A 23,457-nucleotide genomic window follows, 5' to 3' on the forward strand; every position below is an offset into this window, starting at 1 on the left:
ACCTTCAGTGGCTTCATATACAGGTTAAGATATTCCGATTTTAACAGGGTAGTTTAGGGTAATTTACAGCTCTGTATTATTACCCTAAATGAAACCTTTTATAATAATTCAACAGGTGAACAGGCTAAGGAAGGGCTTTATGGCTGATGCATTGAAGGCTGAAGTAATGAGGTGTGGTGGAAATCATGCCAGTAAGGAGTCATGCCGACCTGATCTGCAAACTAAATCCAGTCACTAAATAATTGTATTAAACATTATGCTTTTGTCCAAGGTTCAATAATACAAACATATATGAGAATAATTGTTTTCAAAATAACTATGGATTACTTTCAGTTTGGTGTTTTGCACCATTTTTTTGCTTTAACAAAAAAAGTCAATGAAAAGATTTTTAGTAAAAAGATTATAGTAAGCAAATCAGGTAAAAAAAACTGAACATTTATAAACACATATATGAGACATTTAGGATACATGCAACGGTGGACTTATTGATACAGATGTACACTACCTCGTATTCTGCATACATGTAGCTGGTCTAATGTAAATAAAGTGGAAACTGGGTGAGTTATAAAAAGAAGAAGTTCAAAATACGTAAGTTTAACTTAATCAATGATAAAGCAAGTAGAACAGGTGATGTAATGATGTAGCCAAACAGCTGACACACTACAAGTTATGACACTTTGTTGCTAATACATGTATCATGCACACAGAGCTAAAGAATTAGAATGAAAAAGTCATTTTTTTGTCAAAAATCGCATAAAATGATATGAAAAAGAAAACAGTAAAAGCACACTACTTCTATATAATCTAGCACTTCTGACATGTTTCTCAGTTAAGACAAGTACATCAGCTATTTTTCTGGAACAGCTAAGACACAAACATTTTTTTTTACAATTTTGTAACAATTTTTTTTTCCCTAACTGCCTGTATGTACCTGCTTAAACACTACGCTCTTCTGCAAGCAAAATGAGCTAAGCCAGTATTTCCCCCTAGGTAATTCCTTAAGGGGCCATGTTAGATTTTGTTTTAATTTTCCTTCATTCTTAAATTGTGCAATAAGTGCTAAATATCTCCATCAAGAGTGATTCTGATAGTATGAGGCTAAACATTCAAAATATGTTTCAACCTGTCTGATTTTCTCATTAAAGAAATAATGCCCTTATATAAAAGTCATAAAGTCTGAAAATTGCTGCCTAAGAAAAGGAACCAGTTATTAATTGCATGTTCTGGTATTGCGTGTTGGGATCTAGCAAATTCTCAGCAATTAAAGGCTGTCAGAGTGCTGGCTCAGGTTTTGAAGAATGTGTGCAATCAAATGGGCCTTGGAGAAATAATTCTGAGTAAAGAAATATAAAAAAATGTAACTGCTTAACACTATGTCCTTGTAAAAGCAAAAACAGACAAAAATAAACAAATTATATAATCCTGATCTTACTTGACGTCCTGTAGGAGACAGTGGTATAGTTTGACCATGCTGGCTGTGAGGTGCATCTGATGGCAAACCAGGATGTGCTTGCAGTACTTGGTCACATAGTTCAGGCACGGCGGCAATAACCACTCAAACAACATCTACAATGTCACATAGTAAAATTACATGCAGCGGCTATCAGGTACACAACAATTATGTAAATTTGGATGTGACAATAGCAGATGTCAATTTCCTTCCTTCAATTTCAGTTTTCAACAGCTTTAATAATAAAAAATAAAAAATTAGACCATTCTTTGATGAGCTTTTTAAGACTTGCAAACATAGGCAGGGAATATATATATCATGTGGGATATACTCAATCATATTGCCTTAAAATGCTGCACAACATACCTGTATAGTATCTTTCTGTTCCTGGTTGAGTTTCAGGTCGACGAGACTAGTGTTCATCCAGGACTTGACCAGTGGTTCCCAGCCCAGCTGTAGGGGGTCCATGTAGATCATGCCACACCTGAACACAAAACCAGGGGAGGGGATTAGGGGAGGCATTTAAAGAGAAACAATTTTATTAAACCAATAATTTACCTTTTTCACTTTTTAACTGAACAGTCAATAATTGAGAGAGATAAAGGCTCTTTGAAATGAGGTATAAATTTTACTAATTTCTCACAAGTCACAAAAAAACATTCAGTTTTTAAGCGTTTTGTTGCAAGTCGTGTAACCTCTTAAACGCTACTTTTTTGTATCTTTCTAAGGTTTGGTTGTATAAGAAACTAAAAAGAAGGGTGTGTCTTATCTGCTGACAGTGGCCGAGGAGGCCTGCTCCAGGTCCTGGTGAACTCAAAGATAATTTTTTACCTATTGACAGTGGCCGAGGAGGCCTTGTCCAAGTCCTGGTTCTCAAAGACCATGTCTTACCTGCTGACTGTGGCTGGGGAATCCTGCTCCAAGTTCTAGGACCCAAAGACCATGTTTTACTGGCTGACAATGGATGGCACCTCCAATTTCTGGCCTCAAAGACCTTGTCAGGCCAGCTGACAGTGGCCAAGGAGGCCTGGTCCAGGTCCTGGGGCTCAAAGACCATGTCAGACCTGCTGACAGTGGCTGAGGAGGCCTGCTCCAAGTCCTGGTTCTCAAAGAACATGTCTTACCGAGGAGGCCTTGTCCAAGTCCTGGTTCTCAAAGACCATGTCTTACCTGCTGACTGTGGCTGGGGAATCCTGCTCCAAGTTCTAGGACCCAAAGACCATGTTTTACTGGCTGACAATGGATGGCACCTCCAATTTCTGGCCTCAAAGACCTTGTCAGGCCAGCTGACAGTGGCCAAGGAGGCCTGGTCCAGGTCCTGGGGCTCAAAGACCATGTCAGACCTGCTGACAGTGGCTGAGGAGGCCTGCTCCAAGTCCTGGTTCTCAAAGAACATGTCTTACCTGCTGACAGTGGCTGAAGATGCCTGCTCCAAGTCCTGGGGCTCAAAGACCATGTCTTACCTGCTGACAGTGGCTTGGGAGACCTGCTCCAAATCCTGGGGCTCAAAGACCATGTCTTACCTGCTGACAGTGGCTGGGGAGGCCTGCTCCAAATCCTGGGGCTCAAAGATCATGTTCTGTTTGTTGCTCATCTGGATGATCTCACCACTCATCAGGCACAACTGTAATGGAAATATGTGGAAGTGGAGTGTTCATTAGCTCATAGTAGCCCAGATAAATACATCAGTTTCTTTTGATTCTTAAACAGTTCTCTGAATGAATAGAAAATGTTCCTGCAGTCCTCAAAGAAATTGTTTTTATTATTAAACTAGAAAACTGTGATCAACACTCTTGCCCAAGTCCTCACCTTCTTGTTATCATCCAGCACAGTGTTCATGTTTTCAATCCACACGGCATCCACCGGACCGTCAAAGATTATCCACTTCCTGTGATGAGTCGTGCTGGAGGCATGCTCGCGGAATGTGTTTGCCAGAATGCCTAATGACATAAAATACAAGCCAATGTCATTATAGGTTGTTGACATTGTATTTTATATTTCCCTGATTTGAATATTCTTTTATTACTGTTAAACCAATGAAAAACTGAAAAGCCCTGGAAACATAGACTTGTGGATTTAGATTCCTTTGCTACACAAACTTGTAACCCAGTTGAAAACAGATATGTGATATAAGCATCATATCAATCGTGATTTATGAATTGTATTCAAATGTGTTACAATGCTTTAACCAGAATATATTAAAAATTCACTAAAAATATGAGTTACTTGAACTTCTTCACAGATAAAAATAAATAAATAACTAAACTAATGTAAGTTTAAACAAGTATCCCACCATCTGTCCACTCATGGGAGACTGGGTCAAACCGTCCATACAACTGACCCATGGTCACCGCCTTAGGGTTGATTATGCGGCGCCATACCTTCATGGACATAAACATTCAGTTAGCCTAATCTTGACTTATCGTTATGTTGCTTAAGGTAACTAGTATCATTAAAAAAGAAAATGCATAAAACTCTTTTTTTTTCAAGGAAAGAAATCAAACTTACTTGTAATTTAAAATTACATACTATATATAAATTATTGTTTTCAAGTTAAACACAAACAAGCAAAGAAGTAAACCATGAAGTGCTTCTTCATACCCCAAACTCCTCCATGAGTCCCTGGCTATGCAGGTCAGCTAGGGCCTCTGCTAGAACAGTGAATGAGGAGGTCTTCCCAGCCAATGGGTCCCCCACAATCATGAGGCCATGACGAACCAGGATCATATCATACACCTGAGAGGAAATTACCTTGGTGAACAATACATAACATAACTGGCATGAAGCTTGGCCAGATGTGTTCTAAGACAATCTGAAAGTTAACATTTTTCTATTTATGCTAAGAACACTGTCATGTCTTCTATCAAATATGTTATCATATTACATATTTCTTGATACAATAGCATTATCTTAATTTTTCACCATGCTTATACATATTGCAATAGTAAGGCCAGCCACTTCTCCTCTACAGTTACCTGTATGATCTTGTCAATGAAATACTGTACAGCCTGCAGGTCTCGTGCCTCTATCTGCTTGATGAGAGCGGCCTCGAGGGCATCATACTCTGGCTTGGGTAGCTCCACCCCAGGGAACAGGTCAGAGATGATCCCCTCAAACAGCGGGATGTCATGGGAGAGGAACTAGGATAGGGAAAGCAAGTAGATATGAAATATAACCTAACAGCTGGATCCATTGTTTTGAGTCCTTTAAAAATTTTATCTTGGGTTCTTCTGCCACTGTTAAAATCTAGTATCCTTGTAATGACTTTCAATTTAAACTGTGTATTGGTTGCGGGATATTTTCATGTTAATAAAACTCTACAGAAGATTATAAAAGTTTGGTTTTTTTAATTTCAGATTACTATGAAAGCGCTAAACATTTTGAAGCTTAATGCCTGATACCACTGTTTGTGAGCTTATTTGAATGGCTAAGAATTAGTTCTTAACATCTTTTACAGTAAATACCTTAGGAAGGTTCACGTCCTTAATGGACCTCAACACCAGCACATCCTCTCTCTGTTCCGGATACTTGATCTTCAGGTTCCCCGCAGCGGTGAGAACAGACTTCACCGCCCGCATCCCGTAGTCGTAATGGTGCTGGGAAGAGAGCTGCTCTGAGCACAGCTTGTAAGTGGCCACAATCTTGGTGGAGAGGCTCCGAGCATCCACAAAACCCATTGAGTACAGCGAGATCTCCGCAATCATCGCGTAGTCAGGGATCATCATGGCAACAGTACGGAATAACACCTTCAAATGAATGTTTAATGTCATTTTAACAAACCTATTACCAGTTTTTAATTATGCTCTCAAATGTAAAAAGGTATTTCACAGTGTAAAGCAAGAACAATTTATAATTATTTTTTTTTCAGATAATTCTAACATTTTGTTATTTTCATCATTTATCATTATGTTACTTCTCAAATGAGATTTTTCTGATCAAAATCTGACACAAAGAATCTTTTAGGCGTACAACCTTGAGGTTATCCGGCAGCTCTGCCCTGCCGGCATATCCGGGGTTCATGGTGATGAAGATTGTACATGTAGGGTCCAGGGAGATCTCTGTTCCTTCAAATACAAACATGGTGAGCTGCTCTGCAATAGCTCGCTGGATGGTCTGTACCTGCTGGGCTATGACTGACAATACCTGGTGAATGACAAGCACATCATTGTATACACACATGTTATATGTGACAATGTAAGCTCAGCTACATGTACATGTAGGTTAACACAGACAACGTCTTTAAGACATCATAAAAAAAGTGAAAGACAGAACTAAATCTTCAAATTACTTAAAATCATTGATAATCTCTAAACATGTCTTACATTTACATGGGCAATAATGATTTGCATGATTTTCCAGATTTTGTTCGAAAATAAAAACGATAACATAGATCATAATTCTAAGTTATGTATATCCATTGACAGTCTTCATTACTAGAAATTCAAATCAATGTCAAGTGTTACCTCCAGTTCAATCCTGTTGAACTCATCAAAGCACGCCCAGGCCCCAGCCTGAGCAAGGCCCTTGAAAAACTTGCCCATGGCTTGGTAGTCAAGGCCATCAGAACAGTTGAACACCACACACTGGGCAGGAAAGAAACATACAATGGTATATTCAATTGATCTCAATAATTTCATTTATGTACACAGTGTAAACATATCCAGTACAAATTGCAATAAACTAAGAAGACATATTTCTTTAAAAAAATCTTCAATTAACTACAAAGATATATTTTGAAACACAGGTTAGCACTAAAACAACTGTGACAGAGATTGGCATCCCCTGACTAACAGTTCAAGCTCCTACCTGTTTAGCCACAGCCTTGGCAAGATCCTTGGATGTCTCAGTTTTCCCTGTCCCTGCCGGCCCCTCAGGTGCCCCACCCAGGTTCAACAGCAGTGCCCCCATCAGTGTACGGTAGCAGCGGTCAGTCAGGGGTGTGATCACCAGCCGACCTGTGTTGCCTAGATACTCATAACCATATGCGACCGTGGTGGTGATCATCCGGACATTGATGAGGCTTTCCTCTCTGTAGTAACGCAGCTGGGAGATCCAGGCAAAGTCCAGGGGAGCCTTGATCTCTATGTCTACCAGGTTCTGTACCACATCTCGAGCTATAAACAGATACATTATAAATGCATTGCAACAAAACAGTTTTTTATTTTTCATTATCAGGAAATTGGCATTTTTAAGTTTTGCATATATACAAGCAGTGATCTTCACCATGTTCTTTTCAATTAAAAATTACATCCACCCTATAGACTTCTACTTATTGCGGATTAGATATATATCATGTATGTACAACAGAATAGGCATACCATGAACATCAATCACAATGAGGGCCCCAAGAGTTATGCGAGCCATCTTGGTGAGTGAGCCCCTCACCATGCTAACAATCTCATCGATCTGCTTGTTACTCTTCTGCAGGTACGGACCCAGGAACTGGCCATTGATAGCCTGTCATAGTCAAATATGTGTCACAAGTAACTTTACCTGGATTATATGTTTGTTTGTTTGCTCAGATTAATTTTACAACAGAATAGTACATATTAAGCCTATACCAGTGATTTAAAAAATCTTAGAATGAAAAATTTCACACATCTAACATTTTATTTTTTATAAATATCACAGCACAAAGATGTGTCTTCAACAATAATCATTACTTGAAATGGAAAAAAAAATAACTAAATATCCTGTATAAGTTATGAGATTTACCTGGGTGACCTCTGCTGTCCAGTGTATCTGTGAGGCAGCCAGGACCACTTGACCGGGCCACTGTAATACCCACTCCCTCCGTGGGATCTTCGTGTATGCGTCTGTTGCCTTTAAGCTCACCTCACGCAGACTTTGCTTCATCTTCTGCTCAACCTGGCAATAAAATACAGCAGCTTTGAGGTAAAATCATAACAGGTTTTCAAATTTAAGAAGGGAAATGCATATAAAACTATTTTGAAACAAATAATGAGATAACAGTATCTAAGAGATGAACTGTAATGCCTTTCTGGTCCAGATAAAATATCTGACCCAAAGACATGTGGGGAAGCTTGCCGATAACATGATTGATTATTTTTCTTGCACATCTTAAAATTAATTTAGTTCAATGTTGAAGTCAAATACTTGCTCTTTAAAAGCCATTTTCTAAGATAATTTCATTATTTATCTTATTAAGAAATAAAAATGGTGGTGTTGCGCATGAACAATCTGGCAAGGGGGAGGGGGCGCCAGTCGTAAATTTTGAGAGCAGCCTTATTTACAGGAAATGTTTATCTGGTGTTCCAGAAACAACAGTATAACTTCTTCAAACATTGCAAAAAAATCATAAATTCACATAACCGTAGTAACAGAACTAATTCCACTAGATACTAACCTGGGAGAGCCATATCTCCACAAGCCCTTTAGCATCAGCTGGTCTGATGGTCTCACTGAACTGTACGACTTCCTTCTCCGCAGACTCCATTGCAGTGATGACCTTGTCAGGATCAAATGACAGCTGGGAAATACCCTCAAAACATTTCTTCAAGTGCGGCTGGACCCGCAGTGGGTCCTTTGTCTCTGATAAAATCTCCAGCAGTTCGTCATTGGACAGGAAAAAGAACCTTGAAAACATAACAGACTATGTCAACTATCTCAGTATCTCAACTATTTGTTTATGCTTTTTATTTAATTCTGAAACAAGTACTTCAATACATTTGTTACTACATAGAAACATGCAAGGTTTACAAATACAGCATAGTGATGTTGCAGGGTTAAAAATACAGCATAAAGACTGCAAGGCTTACAAATACAGGATAGTGACATTGTGAGGCTTACAAATACAGCATAGAGACAATGCAAGGCTTACAAATACAGCATAGCGACATTGCAAGGCTTACAAATACAGGATAGTGACATTGTGAGGCTTACAAATACAGGATAGTGACATTGTGAGGCTTACATATACAGCATAGAGACTTTGCAAGGCTTACAAATACAGCATAGAGACAATGCAAGGCTTACAAATACAGCATAGCGACATTGCAAGGCTTACAAATACAGGATAGTGACATTGTGAGGCTTACAAATACAGCATAGAGACATTGTGAGGCTTACAAATACAGCATAGAGACTTTGCAAGGCTTACAGGATAGAGACATTGTGAGGCTTACAAATACAGCATAGAAACTTTGCAAGGCTTACAGGATAGTGACATTGTGAGGGTTACAAATACAGGATAGAGATATTGGGAGAGTTATAAATACAGTATAGTGTCTTAACAAGGGTTATTATTACAGCATTCTTATCTGATCATATAGTAACTTCAGTGTTCAAAATAGAAAATATGTCTGCAAGTTGAAACTAAGACTGTTTTCTCTTTATAAAATAGTGTCAGTTACTCTGAACTAAACAACCTCCAGAAAGGCTTACCTTGGAAAGAAAAGTCTCTTTTTCTCGAGATAGTTGTTCAGTCCTCTCTGGATATCATCCAGCATGCTCTAATATTAAATTGATTAAAGTGTTAAAAAAATCTTATATTTATTTGTTTCCATTTATCCAAGACCTAACCCAGTATAAGTGTATCCTATAACATTTAAATCACCATAATTGTGTTGTTTTATTGAATTAATTGATAAGTAAATCACCACATTAAATGTCTTGATGCAAGAAAAGTGTATACCTCAGAGTGTTTGAGTCTCTCGAGCATGTTCTCCTGGGATACAACCACCAGGGCCTCTGTGTTCTTCACTGCATTCTCCATTATAGTTTTCCTGCAGTATAGAAAAGTGAAATATACCCACATCTTACATCTGATCAGTTTTCCTCAGCACACTTATTTTTGATTTTCTACATCAGATAAGTAATTTTGGTAGCGTTTTCATAAAAATGTCACATGAAAATAGTTCTACATCTACATATCAGATATATACAATTGATCCTTATTGAAGTTTAAGTAACAAACATATGTTAAAACATCAGAACTATTTTGAAAACAAACACCCACCAGTGCCCGTCCACCTCCACAAACATCTGTCCCTCGACGGGGATCTGACTGCGGATATCCTCGGAGCCAAAGATGGGCTCCAGATAGAGCCAAGCTGCCTGGACCTTCAACCACGAGTCCAGCGTGTCCTTCATACGGTGCTGAAACATGGGGAATAGTATACATGTACTATTAAAGTGAAAATTATGAACATATATTGTTAAAACAAGGCTTCAAACACATTTGGATAATAGATGGTTGGGATTGAAGTCAGCCAATCAATTGTTTATGAATTTGCATTTAAATTCTTTTATTCTAAAACAAACAACCTCTTCATCTGTTCCTTTTGTCTCTGGCAGCATTGTATCCAAGTTTTATTTGAATATCTTGAACAATTGTTATGGCACGATTAAAGAATTGCACATAATGACACCGATGACTGACTACAATACCTAGACTGTTTCCTTCAAAAACCAGACAAGTAAGGTATTTGCATGTGTATACTAAAGTATTCCCAATTTTTCAAGTCACTGTGAACCTACCAGCATGGCATCCCATTGGTTGATCTCCTCTTCAAATGGACCAATGAAAGGGGAGCCCTTCATCGTCATGGTCTTCACTATGTGGTCATCCAGCAACACCTATAGCCAGATTTAACAGTAAACATTTCATAATTATTATGTTTAGAAATATTCTCATATATTTTTTGTTAGAAGTTTTTAAAATAAATAATAAGAGAAAAGCATACTTTTTCATTAATTTCATACAAACTTTTAAGACAACAGGACTCAAGGTTACAGAATGACAGTCTCAATCTGGCCACAAGTAACACTATTAACACATGTTTAAACATGCACTATTACTCCCATAAAAGATGTAAAACAATTAATAATAATAATTATTGTTTTAATATTTCAAAAAGGATGACTAAATGTCAAAAACAATGGTTCTTATAGAGGATACAGAGTTTAATTTGAATGAAATGTGCATAATACACTATATTCCTACCTCATAAGACTATAGTAGATCAATGTAAATCTTAGCATTCACCAATCATTTAATATTTTTGCGCTTTTTGCTATTAAATACAAGGTTACAATCTTGTTATCAGTAATTAATATTTTCCATAAATGCATTATTTAGTTAGTAGTTAAAGATTTATCAGTCTAAATGTATGCTTGTTATACATGTGTATGTATTGATTTTGAATAAGAGTGTCACTTTAAGCAAACAGACAGCATAGCATGCTCATGCAACACAATTAACTTCCTCCTTCCCATCAATTAAGTCCTCATCTCATCTCCACTTTACATACCTGTACATCGTCCGGCGCTCCAAGGATACTGATACCACTGTCCTTGTACGGTACAAACGTGAATAACATGTTCTTCCAGTCTCCCTTCATCTTCTTCAAGGCCTTGAAAGAATAAAAGAGAATAACATTTCATTTTGGAAGCAGGAAGCATAATAAATGTATATATAAAGCATCCCATAAGAAATAATGGAACAGTTAGACTGTTCTTGGATTCTTTTCTCTAAATAGTTTATTGCACAGGTCTAATCAAAAGAACAATTTGAATACTTTAAAATAGTAATAATTCAATTCCATTATGATTAATTTTGTTGCAAAGAACATTTTTAAAATCTACTTGACTAAAAAACAAATCTGATCACTTAAAAAATATTACAACACACTTATCTAAGACATGATTTATAAGCAACAGCAAAAACGTTTTCTCATGAAGGCCTACTCACATTTTCGAGAGCAAACTCCTTGCTGGCCTGTGAGGAGATGGACTGTAGCTTGTCAAGGTATTTCTCAAGGCCGAGGTTCAACACTTCCTTTAACTTAGTGTCCTCTGTGGGTGTGATGTTGTAGCCGACTTTCTCAGACATCATGGCCCAGTGTCGGTCCTTCATCCCCGGGACACACAGGGCATTTATCAGTGGCAGGTTGATCTGGAACTGCTGCAGTTTGGTTTTGATGTTGCCAGCGGCCTTCTTTGGGCCCCACAGTTCTTGTTGAGCAAAATTCTTGATCAGCTTATACACTGTCTTCCATAATTGTTGGATCTGTGAAAGAAAATAGCTGATTTCAGACTTGTTGAAAAGTGCAAAATATTTATAGCTGACATAAAGATACTGTCAATTCAATGCCTAATTACTAAATCATTATCTTAAAAGACTGCCATTGCCAAGTCATTAACAGATGATAAAATTATAATGTCTTTTGCAGTTTAAAAGAAATCAATTAGAAGGTAATAAGAGTACAGAGAATGTTGGCTTTCAATAATATATTAGACACACACAGTTTTAATCTTTTTAATAAAAGACGTTTCAGAAATGTTCCAAAAAAACATACATCCTACATTTCCATAATTTGATCAGTCAATCGTTTGAAAAAATATCATAAAACCCAACATCCCACCCACCTCCTCCTCTACAACTTCAGCATTCACGTTGAGCAGGGGACCGTCGATCCAGTTATCATACTGGGTGTGGAAGTGTACTGCAGTGTTCCACAGTTTGTCAAACGGCTCCTTCTGTACAATGAACTCCTGGATCTGTGGGTAGGGCGTGATCGTCTCGATACCCAACAGATTCTCTTCTCTGTTGATCAATGCTTTCTGAAAAAAAAACCCATAAAATTCATGTGACAATTTGATTAATGGTATGGTAATACTTATTGCCTCGAATCTACTTTATTCCTAAAACGTAGTTCTCAATCCATTAAGTGTTAACTTACAAAGCTACATATTCTTTTCCAGAAAGTGACCAGGTTGAGTCAATCTTCAGTTTACGTTTTGTTTATAACAATTTGAATAAAGGTAAATTTAAGTTAGATAAACTGTTTTTTTCATGTATTTTAAAGGTATTGACTAAACAAAGCCATAAACGATCCAATTTTAGCCCACCTCCTCCTGGAAGAAGTCAATCTTGCTCTGCATGTCGCGTAACTCTGCCACGTACTGGTCAGCCTGTCCCATCACGTTCTTCTGCGAGAAGTCCTTAAGTTTCTTGGCGACCTCGTCGAGCTGTGTCTGGAAGTTGCGCTGCCATTCAAACAGCTTGTTCTTGTAGTAGTCATGCTCCCGCTGCAACTTCAACTCTCTGTGGGATATAAATTTCAATGACATTATGATTAAAAAACACAAGCATGTGCTATAAGTGTATTAATAATTTATAGTGATCTAAACTGCAAACCTCTTAAAAGTATTTCAGTTAAGAGTAAAATTGGAAAAGTGATTAAATAATAAATGAATATTCAAATCTATACAAAAAATAATGCAATTCTCAAAGCACTTTATTTGGTTTAATTCAAAATAAACTTCTGTTGTGGACACCATTACAAAATGAGGTCATATGTTAAGAAAAAATATTTTCTAGCTTTCTTAAAAATCTCATTAGCATACAAATCAATGCTAAATGGAAGCTACAATCCCTTACGTGCTGGTGATCATAGGCATGATTCTCTCAGCCCAGGAGAAAGTGTTGTTGTTGAGTAGAATATCATCCTTAGGCAGGTCGCCGTAGTTCATGAGAAACAACAGATTGCCCGCAGCCACCTCCTGCTTCTCCTGTAGTAGTAAGAAAGAGTTGCATGAAAATCTGACACTGGTGAGGGTGTTGTTGAGAAGAGTGTCATCTTTGGTTACCAGCAGTAGTAAATGAGAATCACTTAGTTCCCTGCAGATACAATCTGATTCTCTAAGATGGTATAGGAAATGAGGGTTGGGGGCAAGAGTTTAGGTATTACTTGAATGTTGTCACAACAATTATAATGATGTTGAGGACTGATCTTTTTCATCACTGGATAACATCTGTTAATAACTTTAGCATATTGCTGAACTTTCAAAGTACTTGTATATTTGTAAGGATCTACTGACCTTGAGCCGAAGGAGTTCTCCGGCCCGAAGACTCTCCACATATTTCATCTGCGCCACAAGCTCATCTGTTTTCTCAGACTGATTTGTAATGCTTTTCACAATACCGTCGTATTGGCTGCAGATTTTTCTGTTGAACTTTTCGCTAATAGATATAATGTTGTCCACCATTCGCTGAACAAGCCGACAGGATCTGTCTATCATCCACTGTGAAAAGTAAATTATCAAATATTATTCAAATGCATAAAAAAGACAAATACTGTAAACAACATTTTTCTGAGAAGGTTGAGGTGCATAACAAAATCTTACCTTATGCAATGTTATGAGCCTTACATTTTGATTACATTATTAAGATATCACAAAGGATTCAAAGGTTTGGCTTGATTCTGTGATGTTGGAACAACACCTTGAACATTTGTATTGTTCAACATACATTTAGATTGAAAAAATATATAATCTTGTTCATCAGAATGATCAAAATTGAATGACATAATTAACAAGAGTCCCAAAAGGGCCTATGCTCTACTGGCTGGGTTTGTGTGGTCAACATCACTGTTTTCGAAAAGAACCAACCTCTTATGGATATCTGAATACTGTACAAGTTTCACCGAGATACAGTCAAAACTGAAGACTGTATCATGTTCGCAAGCATTTTTTTACACAATAGCATTTTTTTAATACTATCAAGGCCCATAATCTAATCATTTCAAGGCCCCTAATCTAGGCATGCATGGGCAGATCTAGCTAGTTTTCGAAAGGAACCGAGCTCTAATGGATATGTAGATACTGTACAAGTTTCATCGAGATATAATAAAAACTGAAGGCTGTATCGTGTTAACAAGGAATTGTTTACAGACGCACGAACGCACGGACGCACATACTACGTACACATTACCATCGCATAAGCTCTTCTGGCCTTTGGCCAGTAGAGCTAAAAACTACACCAATTATGATTATATATATGTGCAAAACATAATTCACTCCCTCCCAACCTGGTTGAACTGAGTGCAGTCCAGCAGGAAGAAGTACATGGGCACAAGGACTGGGAAGGAAGCAATGTCATTGGCCATTTTCTTGAGTGTCTCAATCTCCTTGGTATACTCGCGGAGGGAGCGGTCCCGACTCAGGAACTTATCAATCTTCTTGTCAGCCTCAACAGACAACAGGTGCTTGTAGGGCTTGTAGATTGACCGGTATCTGGCAGGAAGGATGGAAAATGGTGTTAATGGCATTGTTGAAGGTATATTAGAAATATTTACAACTCTTATTTTACATTTTCTTATAAATGTTTTTATCTTTTTATATTAAATAAAATAGTCCAAGACATGCCAATTAAACCTACTTCTGAGGGCCGTGGCTGTTTGCGTAGATGACCGTCTTGATCCTATCCTTTGCCTCCACAATAATCTCTTCCCCCACAGCAACAGTTTTGATGAAAGTGATGTCAAGATTCTCCACCGCTTCAAACAACAGGTGTTCAATGCGTGGCAGCTCGGCAACACTGATCACCATGAAGTCGATAATCGCGTAGAAGAAGTCACAGATGTCCGGGAATGAGGGGGAGAAAATGGCTTCAACATCCTCCATGTCATCTTTCTGTAAGTGAAATGAGCTTACCAAGATGTTAACCAATAAGTTCAGGTAATGTCATTTGATCTTTGTTAGATTTGAGGCTGGGTGTCTGTACTTTCATAAAAACTCAATAATATTCCTTAGTTGCTATTATCAAAGGTGTTTTGAAGTGAAGTATGAAAACTAAAAAGCATACCAAAAAATACATTTTAATCTAAAAAATAGCAAACTAAATCCTCATGAAAACTATACAGAATCTAGAAGACATGCGAAATCATTGCTGCAACACACCAAACATCCTACCATAAATATCCTGACAGGGTGTATTTTATGCGGTAGTGCGAGGCCCTGGAAGATGTTATACTCCCCGTCATACCGGTTCCCTTCCCAGTACTCCTCCACAAGGTCAACAAGGTCGTACACAGAGTTCTTAACCGTGCTGCGCAGGAGGTTGGACATTAGGCAAGCTACACTGTTGAAGAAGTGGTCCATCTTCACCCGCCGCAGGGCCTACAATGGTGAGTCAAAAAAATATTAAGTTATGCCTAGGGTTTTTCTTTTTGCTTCATTCTAACAAAAGCTAATAGCTTAAAGGATTTCTTGGACACCATAACATTGGCAAAAACCAAAACAGCAGCCAATTGTTCCGTAAATGACTGTTATAAGATGCACATTTTCCACTCAGATTTCGATGTAAAAAAATGCCTGCGTCTTACAAACAGTAACAAGTTTTTGAAAAAAATAATTCGAGGTTGATGTCAGGCCAAAATTGGCTCTTCAGAGAAATAAATGGTGACAAACCTATTTTGTTTAGATTTATGAAGAAAGGGATGTAATTCACATCATCTCCATTAAGTTTATACAGGTTAAAGTGAACAAGTGAAGATCAGGAAACGGTGTATTGTAAAACATTTTTTATTTTAATTTTTCATTATATGTACGAATAAACTTATTCAATATTATTTTGTATAAAACAATAATTAAACATGCACATAGGAAGCAAAGCTGTGCACTGTTGATGTTGGTTTTTTGTCAGTGGTATGATAAGGTGTGAAAACTGGCACTGCCTTTAAGCAGTTTAACATACCAATAGTACAAACTGTTGCTATAATAGTCTTGTTTGTTTGCAATTTGTCACATTCTTTATAGCTGTTGACATTTTGAGAACAAACACGTACAAGTTAAGGTTTTTGCTTATAAAATATTCAATCTTGACAGGTAATCGTTAACAATACACTGTCAGAAAGATTATTTTGCTTGGCATTAGTATTACATGGTTTAAAATAACCATGGCATTTTCACGAAAAAAAAATCATCACTGTCAACAAACATGGTGGCCAATGGAGGCAGACGATTTTAACATTATTTCAATGCGTCCTTAAACCCATAACATACATTAAAAGTTTTTTTCTCGAGTTTTTCACAGACTTTTTTGCCTGTGTCTTATAACCACTTTTGTCTCATAAAATTAACATGCATAACCAGTCATTGACGGTATAGAACTTAGTTAAAATGTCCAAAGTTTATCTTTCGGTTAGTTTACACTTTAAAAAGATCTGATTGGTTTATATAAGTTTTGGAATAAAAATTGGCCAATCAATTGACTTTTCAGCTAGCTTTTACCAACCAAAGAATTAACCACTTTTATACTGGCTGCTGGTGTCTATTTTGAAAGGCCATGTCAGTAAACACTTAATGAATGGCCTGTCAGTCATTTAAAAGTTAAAGCTACTTGCCTGATCTTCACTAGTCTCTCCCCTTTCCAGGGCAAATGGTTTTAACTGTTGACCGACAAGGCTCTCGATAAGTGTTTTATTACATGACATTAGAAAATAATTTTGAAAATATTCATTTCATTATAGTTGACAATTATAAAAGTGCCATGGCGTGGCAATTGACAAGTGACAAACACTTGTTCGATAAAATAAAGTATGAACTGCTTAAATATGATGTCCAGTTTGAATTGAAACTAGAAATGTATTCATACTTGAAAATATTTTATTTGAATTCATACTTTTTAACTAATTGAAGTAATTAAATAATTTAGTTAAATTTGCTCTTATAAATGTGTTACTGCATAGACAAAAAGGCAAGGAACCAAAATGATACATTTTAACCCACAAGAAAATTCAGAATAGTTTGCTACCAAACTATTAACCAGTCACATAGTAAAAACTACTGACCAGTGATTGAATGTATGTTATAATAAAAAATAAAAAAAAATGTTAGAAAGTATCTTAAAGCATTCACCAAAAATACAATACAGCCATTTCCTACCCACCTCAGCATCATGAGGCATCCACAACTCCACCTCCTCCCGTCTCATGTCCATGATTGCACAGCTCTCCGGGAGCCAATCATCTCGCAGATGGGTCACGCCCCTCATCGTAGACTCCTGCACGTGTGACAGGAAGCCTTGCATTGTAATGGGCATCACCGAACGCAGGCCAGGAATGTCTATCAGCCGGAAACTACCATACCTAGATGAAGAAATAGGTTTAATCATTGGGACAGAGGCTCAAAATATCAGAATTATAAACCTTAATAAGGAATGGGTGACAGATGCTTTAACAAAATTAGGCATATTAATATAATAGAACAATTCCAAAACACAAAGAACAAATCTTGCTTTTTTTACAGAATAGATAACATCAAATTATCGTGTAACACTAACAATTAATTGGAAGCAAATTTCGTGACCCAACAATCAAAGATTAATGATAAAACATATTTGAATTATATATTTAAAAAATTCTGAATGGAAATCAAAATAATGATCTCACTTTTCATGGAAGTGGTAGAGTAGTGTATACATGGCTGGGTGTGTGATGTACAGGTCCTTCCTTATAAACTCCCGTACCTCGTTGACCCGCTCGTGCCAGGGATACTGGAACCTACCAGCACAGTTGGATGGCTGTGCAAACCAATATAGTAAGTTCAGTTTAATATCAGGTAAGTGCTTATTACTGAAAGTTACTTAACATAGTATGCATACATGTATAACATGCAAACACATAGTTTTGGGATATGAATGGATTTTACTTTTTCCTGCTGTACGAGTGCTTTGTAATTATTTACTCAGGCCTTTACCTCTGTGATTAAATAATTACATATATGAACACCAAACCATGCTCTATTAAAAAAACAACATTTTAAACAATTATGATAAATATAACATTTTTTTCCTTTTGAATAGGTGTACCATATCTAGTGCAGTTATGGCAAATGGCCATGTCAATAACTATGACACTTATACTCATAATACCATGAGCTTCTCTCTTCAAAGCATACAATCAAAAAAGGTATAACTTACCTTGTGAGGTACAGGTATGCCAAGCCGCTCCTGTTCCTTGCTGTCCAGCAGCACATAGTCCAGAATGGCCTTCTTGATGGCAAACCGTCGATCCTCCTGCATCTCCTGGGTTATACAACTTATGTACATTACATGGCTTTCAAAATGCATGTCCACTTCTTATTCTTCTAGGTAAGTTGATAAATGGCAATACAATTAACAAGAGCTGTCAAAGGACAGCACTCAACTATACACATTGTCTTAGAAGTGAATACAATAATGATGTAATATGTGCCAGTTAAAAGCAATAAAGCAAAAAAAGTCTAATTAAAAAGTAAACAAGAAACGCTTCAATGTGACAAAACCAGATTTACAATGTTTGACAGAAGACCTTCATTCTTTGTTGTGAGATTCAGTTTCAACTGCTTTTCTTCTATTTTTAGTAACAGTGACCTTGACCCTAGGGGCCCCAAACACAATCTTATGGAAGTCCTCCATAAACTCTTCCTACATACCAAGTTTAGTCACAATATGTCAGCCCTAGCTTAAGTTATTCAGTACTAACCATTTTTCTATTTTTAGCAACAGTCACACTGACCTTGACCATGACTCTCGGGTCCCAAACACAATTTGATGAAAGGTCTCTATAAACTCTTCATATATACCAAGTTAAAATGTCAATCTTATCTTAAGTTATTCAATACCAAACACTTTTCCATTCATAGTAACAGCGACCGTGACCATAATCCTATTCTTATATACCATGTTTGGTCACTATATTTCAAACCAACTAAAATTATACAATACCATAGGTGAGTTTGAACTTCAACCTGCCCTTAAACATTAACCTTAGTTCCTAAGTCAATCAGAGGCCATAATTTGTATTAAGGATAATATGGAGTTATGTAACCTCATTGTGAACAACTGTGTGAAGTATTAAATGAATTGAATGAAGAGAATTGGAGTTATAAGTGTAAATGGCAACTTGCCCTTAAACTTAAACCGTACACCAAATGCGGACGCTGGGGCGAGTAGTAAAGTCTCTGAATAGTCGAGCTAAAAAGGAAGTACTATAATGAAACAAGAAGTCATCCATTGAACAGCACACATTTGATCAGTGGCTGAATCACCTTTTTCAGTGTTGGTTTCAGTAAACACTTTAACAAACCTCAATGAACTCCCGCTTAGCCTGAGGCAGGTTCTTTAAGAGTGCATCAGGTACAAATCTGTAGATGCCTCTCACGGTGGAATCCTCCACAAAGGACACCATGTGGGGTTCTATTGCACTTTCAACCAGCTGGTAGTACCTATTTAGGAGGCGTGTATAATTGACATCAGTATAAAACTATGGCATTACAATGTCATGCTGTTCATGGAAAATTAAAATTAATTTTTCTTTATTCTCTGTAATATGACCTCTTTATAAGATTTATTTTGTTTCAGCTATTACAGAGCATATAGTAACATAAACTCTAAGATGAAATGTATCTTAAGAATACACATGTATATCCATTTATGTATAGTTACTGTCTTTAAAACTTCAAAATATCATAACTATATAATATTATAACTTTCTTTCTTCCCATTACCTTTGCCTGTCCTCGGGTGTGGGCGTGCTCGGTCGGGAAAGCCCGTGTGTTGAGTGGTAGAAGGGAGGGAATGTGACCTTGAGCACAGCCCGACTTGCGGCATCATACAGATCACAGTACTTGTTCACCTCCGGGGACTCATCAAGGTCATCTGGAGGGCCAGAAAGGTCAAGTTGAACATCAACCTCTCCATTGTGTCCATTGCTGTGACCTAAATGTACATTCATAAAAGTGGGTCAGAATAACTTCAAGCATACCATTCATGTGTATATCTAATTAAAATTTATAATTATATTGCTAATAATTTTTTGTCATCAAGTTAAATATATGTATACGTTTTGAGTGATCATTAAAAAGTTTTAGTATTACAACAATATGTTAATTTTGTTCCTTCAAACAGCATTTATTAAATTCACCCCAACTTGTCTGTTTGGAAACCCACCATTGGTATCTTCCGTGACCTCTGGCACAGGGGTCATCTCAGGAGCATAACCGCAGGCCCCCACCCCGGAGTCATAGCTGTCTGACACACTGGGGGCCCCCTTCATAGGCCCCTGTCTTCCCCCATGATCTGACTCTGCAGACCTCATGCCTGAAACAGATATGTGGGATAAATATAATGTCTTCAACATGTTCCATACCAGTCAAGTTCAGTCACCATTTCATGATAATTTATTATAATTACTAGTATCAGAAAATGACAAACTTATAATATTTTTGCTGCAATTATCACACAGGTTGTAGCAATGTACATCAGAAAAAAAAGAATCTCTCCAGCGCAAAACAAATACGGAAAAAAAATGCTTTCATAATGATGGTATGTTATCAATGTTAGTAATTATTTGCAAGATAAAACAATTTTTCCCTCCAAGGAATTCCACATAAATGCGTCAAATGTGCCTATAAAGCAATGACATCTGTATTTAAAGATTAAAATATACTTCATGCAATGCAAAAAATGAGGAAAAAAAGTTTTGCACCTAAACATCATAAACATTTCTATGTCATGATCATTCGTATCTAAGCAAAGTTTAAGTACCCTCAAATAACATTGGATAAAACATACTTTGTATAACACTTGAATTATTTATCTGTAAGCCCTTTGTTAAATTATGCAAATCATTTATCATTAGATGTGCATTTGGTTTTAAGCTGGTGAAAAGAGATCTTCTGACTTCATTAAATCTGAACCAATTCCCTCAGCAGGTCATGAACATCACCAGTATCCACATACTGGAGTGATTAGTTTGATCACAATACATCTAGCTATCATGCCTCTTGTATTGAACGGAACAAAACCCAAGATAGCCATGATGGCTAAAAATTGCTTTGCACAAATTGACATATTAAGGGAAATAATATTTCTAACGAAGTCCATTAAAAAAAATATTATTTCCATCAGAGTCATTTAAAATATTTGATCAAATCACATCTAGCTATCATGCCTCTTGTATTGAACGGAACAAAACCCAAGTGGCCATGATGGTTTCAGATTGCTAATCTGAGTTCCATAGTACAAATTGACATATTAAGGGAATATATATTTCTAACAAAGTCCCATTAAAAAATATTATTTCCATCAAAGTCATCAAAGATGCATTAGTTCTAATTTCTTACCTATAGACCCAAGCTGTTTAAAGTTTAGTGCCCTTAGCTCTTACCTACAGACCCAAGATGTTTATAGTTAAGTGCCTGCAGCTCTTACCTATAGACCCAAGCTGTTTAAAGTTTAGTGCCCTTAGCTCTTACCTACAGACCCAAGATGTTTATAGTTAAGTGCCTGCAGCTCTTACCTATAGACCCAAGATGTTTAATGCTTATTGCCTTCAACTCTTACCTATAGACCCAAGATGTTAAATGTTTAGTGCTTTTGAAGTCCTTACTAAAGTGTAGTAATTACAATTGTGAGAGTATTATCATTATTTGCTCTGATGCATACAAAAAATATAATAAAAGCTGTTGTACTTATGTTAAAAATAAATCTTTTAAATTGTGTTTTCACATTGTTTGCACTTGATGGAAGTACACAGTGCTAATGTATGAACACTTTTTACTACAGAAACCAACCAAACCTGCAATGACACGATCCCTAGCACTTCATCCTGATGCATGCATAACGACAATAGAGCCTGGTTATATTTTTTACCATGTATGACCCCTGGCTAGACTAGTCGACATAAAACAATGATGAGAGTTTATTTCTATCTGTCATAAGTTCATAACCTTATAACCACTAATAACCACCCATGAATTATTAATAAAGTCTGTAACACTGGCTATTGATAGCCGTTTATATTACACCTTGGTGGATAGAAATATTTCCGCAACCTTTTTAGAAGTTTACTATATATTAATTCATTTTAGCTTGATTGTGACGAAAGCTGAGCTTATAGAACCACACTGGAGTATGTTTCCTGGGCAGAAAACAGCTAGTACTGTGTCCATTTTGTGGAGCCATTATCAGAGAAGATGAATGTCCTGGGGGAATCAAACCCACTACCTTTTGGGTGAGAGGCGGACACCTATACCACTAGACCACTCTCACCCCGTTAAAACTTTCAGGTGATTAATAATATACAATAATATCTTATACCTTAGTTATACTTTAGTTTTCATAGTTTTTGAAAAGATCTTTCTTTATTTGCGTCAAAGTCGTGAATCTTCATAGATGGTTTGGTAAGTGATCAACTTCATGTTTATTGTATCTTCCCTTGCCGCCTAGAAATATCTTATCCTATCTAAAACAAGGCAGTCCAAAGGACGGCTATGTACCCCGCCATTGTTTTTTAGTATATTTTGTTTTTATTGCAACCTGACTGGTACGTTGAATCCAACCAAAATCATACACAACCACTGGTCAAGAGTGGAAATATAGGAAATACATGTTGTTTGATCGGTAACCTTAATATTCTTGGATATATGAACATATTATAAAAGGATATTTGTTATTAAAGTTTTTCATATTGTGTGAAGTGTAGGTAAGATCAATCTCAAGGTTATTTTGGCTAAAAGAAAGAAGGAAAATGAGTCCTTGATTTAAAACATTGATGAAATAGCAAGCCTTAAGTAATTTCTATAAAGTGATACATATATATTGTGGTGACGTCATAACATTGTTTTGCTGCTTTTGAAGAGAAAGTAAATGTTATAAGTATATCATCACATTTGTGTCCATTGTTTTTTTTTACATATTAAACTTGTTGCACATAATGATAATGCCTTGTAGAGTGCGCTAAGTATCAATCTGTGCACTTTGTTTAGCACTTTCAATTAACATTTATATCTTATTTAGCTCTATTTAGCATTGTCATAATATGGACCTGAAACTTCATGATGGATTACTGGCACAAGTTGCAGTTGGTTTGAGTTCTTGGATCAAATTCAGTAATTGTTGGGTTGAAGTTTGTATATACATGGTCGATCATTCCTCCCTGGACAAGAATGGACTGATTATGTTGTCACAACAAAAGTTGCCAAAAAGTGGGTCACTCAATGAGGACAACCTTTGTATCAAGTTATATGGTAATCCATCAATGCAAAAGTAAGTGTTAGCGAGGACATGGGCAAGTGTACTCTGACCTTTAAATGTCTCATGTGACCTTGACCTTTGAGGTATTGACCCGGGTCAAGGTCACTGCACATCGTCTCAATGAGGACAACATTTATACCAAGTCATATGGTAATCATTCAATTCATAATTAAGTTATAGCGCG

General features: G+C 36.8%; 1 protein-coding gene across 4 annotated transcripts in view; it reads right to left on the reverse strand.

Moving 5' to 3' along the window:
* LOC128216541 (dynein axonemal heavy chain 3-like) overlaps window positions 1-23,457 on the reverse strand; it is a 91,143-nt gene that overhangs the window by 42,434 nt on the left and 25,252 nt on the right. For all 4 annotated transcript variants that reach the window (XM_052923138.1, XM_052923137.1, XM_052923136.1 and 1 more), the window contains exons 6-38: window positions 20,187-20,336; window positions 19,745-19,955; window positions 19,324-19,462; window positions 18,177-18,281; window positions 17,647-17,777; window positions 17,145-17,343; window positions 15,167-15,373; window positions 14,634-14,887; window positions 14,284-14,488; window positions 13,295-13,498; window positions 12,855-12,985; window positions 12,323-12,518; window positions 11,840-12,034; window positions 11,163-11,480; window positions 10,723-10,824; window positions 9,950-10,048; window positions 9,429-9,568; window positions 9,105-9,195; window positions 8,855-8,922; window positions 7,818-8,046; window positions 7,166-7,318; window positions 6,769-6,907; window positions 6,257-6,564; window positions 5,914-6,033; window positions 5,423-5,593; window positions 4,915-5,196; window positions 4,426-4,590; window positions 4,052-4,186; window positions 3,744-3,831; window positions 3,260-3,390; window positions 2,974-3,074; window positions 1,817-1,934; window positions 1,433-1,566 (exon numbers count right to left, since the gene is read on the reverse strand). In XM_052923138.1, the coding sequence (XP_052779098.1) occupies window positions 1,433-1,566; window positions 1,817-1,934; window positions 2,974-3,074; window positions 3,260-3,390; window positions 3,744-3,831; window positions 4,052-4,186; window positions 4,426-4,590; window positions 4,915-5,196; window positions 5,423-5,593; window positions 5,914-6,033; window positions 6,257-6,564; window positions 6,769-6,907; window positions 7,166-7,318; window positions 7,818-8,046; window positions 8,855-8,922; window positions 9,105-9,195; window positions 9,429-9,568; window positions 9,950-10,048; window positions 10,723-10,824; window positions 11,163-11,480; window positions 11,840-12,034; window positions 12,323-12,518; window positions 12,855-12,985; window positions 13,295-13,498; window positions 14,284-14,488; window positions 14,634-14,887; window positions 15,167-15,373; window positions 17,145-17,343; window positions 17,647-17,777; window positions 18,177-18,281; window positions 19,324-19,462; window positions 19,745-19,955; window positions 20,187-20,336 (5,419 nt within the window). The remainder of the gene's footprint in view (window positions 1-1,432; window positions 1,567-1,816; window positions 1,935-2,973; window positions 3,075-3,259; window positions 3,391-3,743; window positions 3,832-4,051; window positions 4,187-4,425; window positions 4,591-4,914; window positions 5,197-5,422; window positions 5,594-5,913; window positions 6,034-6,256; window positions 6,565-6,768; window positions 6,908-7,165; window positions 7,319-7,817; window positions 8,047-8,854; window positions 8,923-9,104; window positions 9,196-9,428; window positions 9,569-9,949; window positions 10,049-10,722; window positions 10,825-11,162; window positions 11,481-11,839; window positions 12,035-12,322; window positions 12,519-12,854; window positions 12,986-13,294; window positions 13,499-14,283; window positions 14,489-14,633; window positions 14,888-15,166; window positions 15,374-17,144; window positions 17,344-17,646; window positions 17,778-18,176; window positions 18,282-19,323; window positions 19,463-19,744; window positions 19,956-20,186; window positions 20,337-23,457) is intronic.

The sequence above is a fragment of the Mya arenaria genome, chromosome 14, assembly GCF_026914265.1.
Source record: "Mya arenaria isolate MELC-2E11 chromosome 14, ASM2691426v1".
Lineage (NCBI taxonomy): Eukaryota > Metazoa > Mollusca > Bivalvia > Myida > Myidae > Mya > Mya arenaria.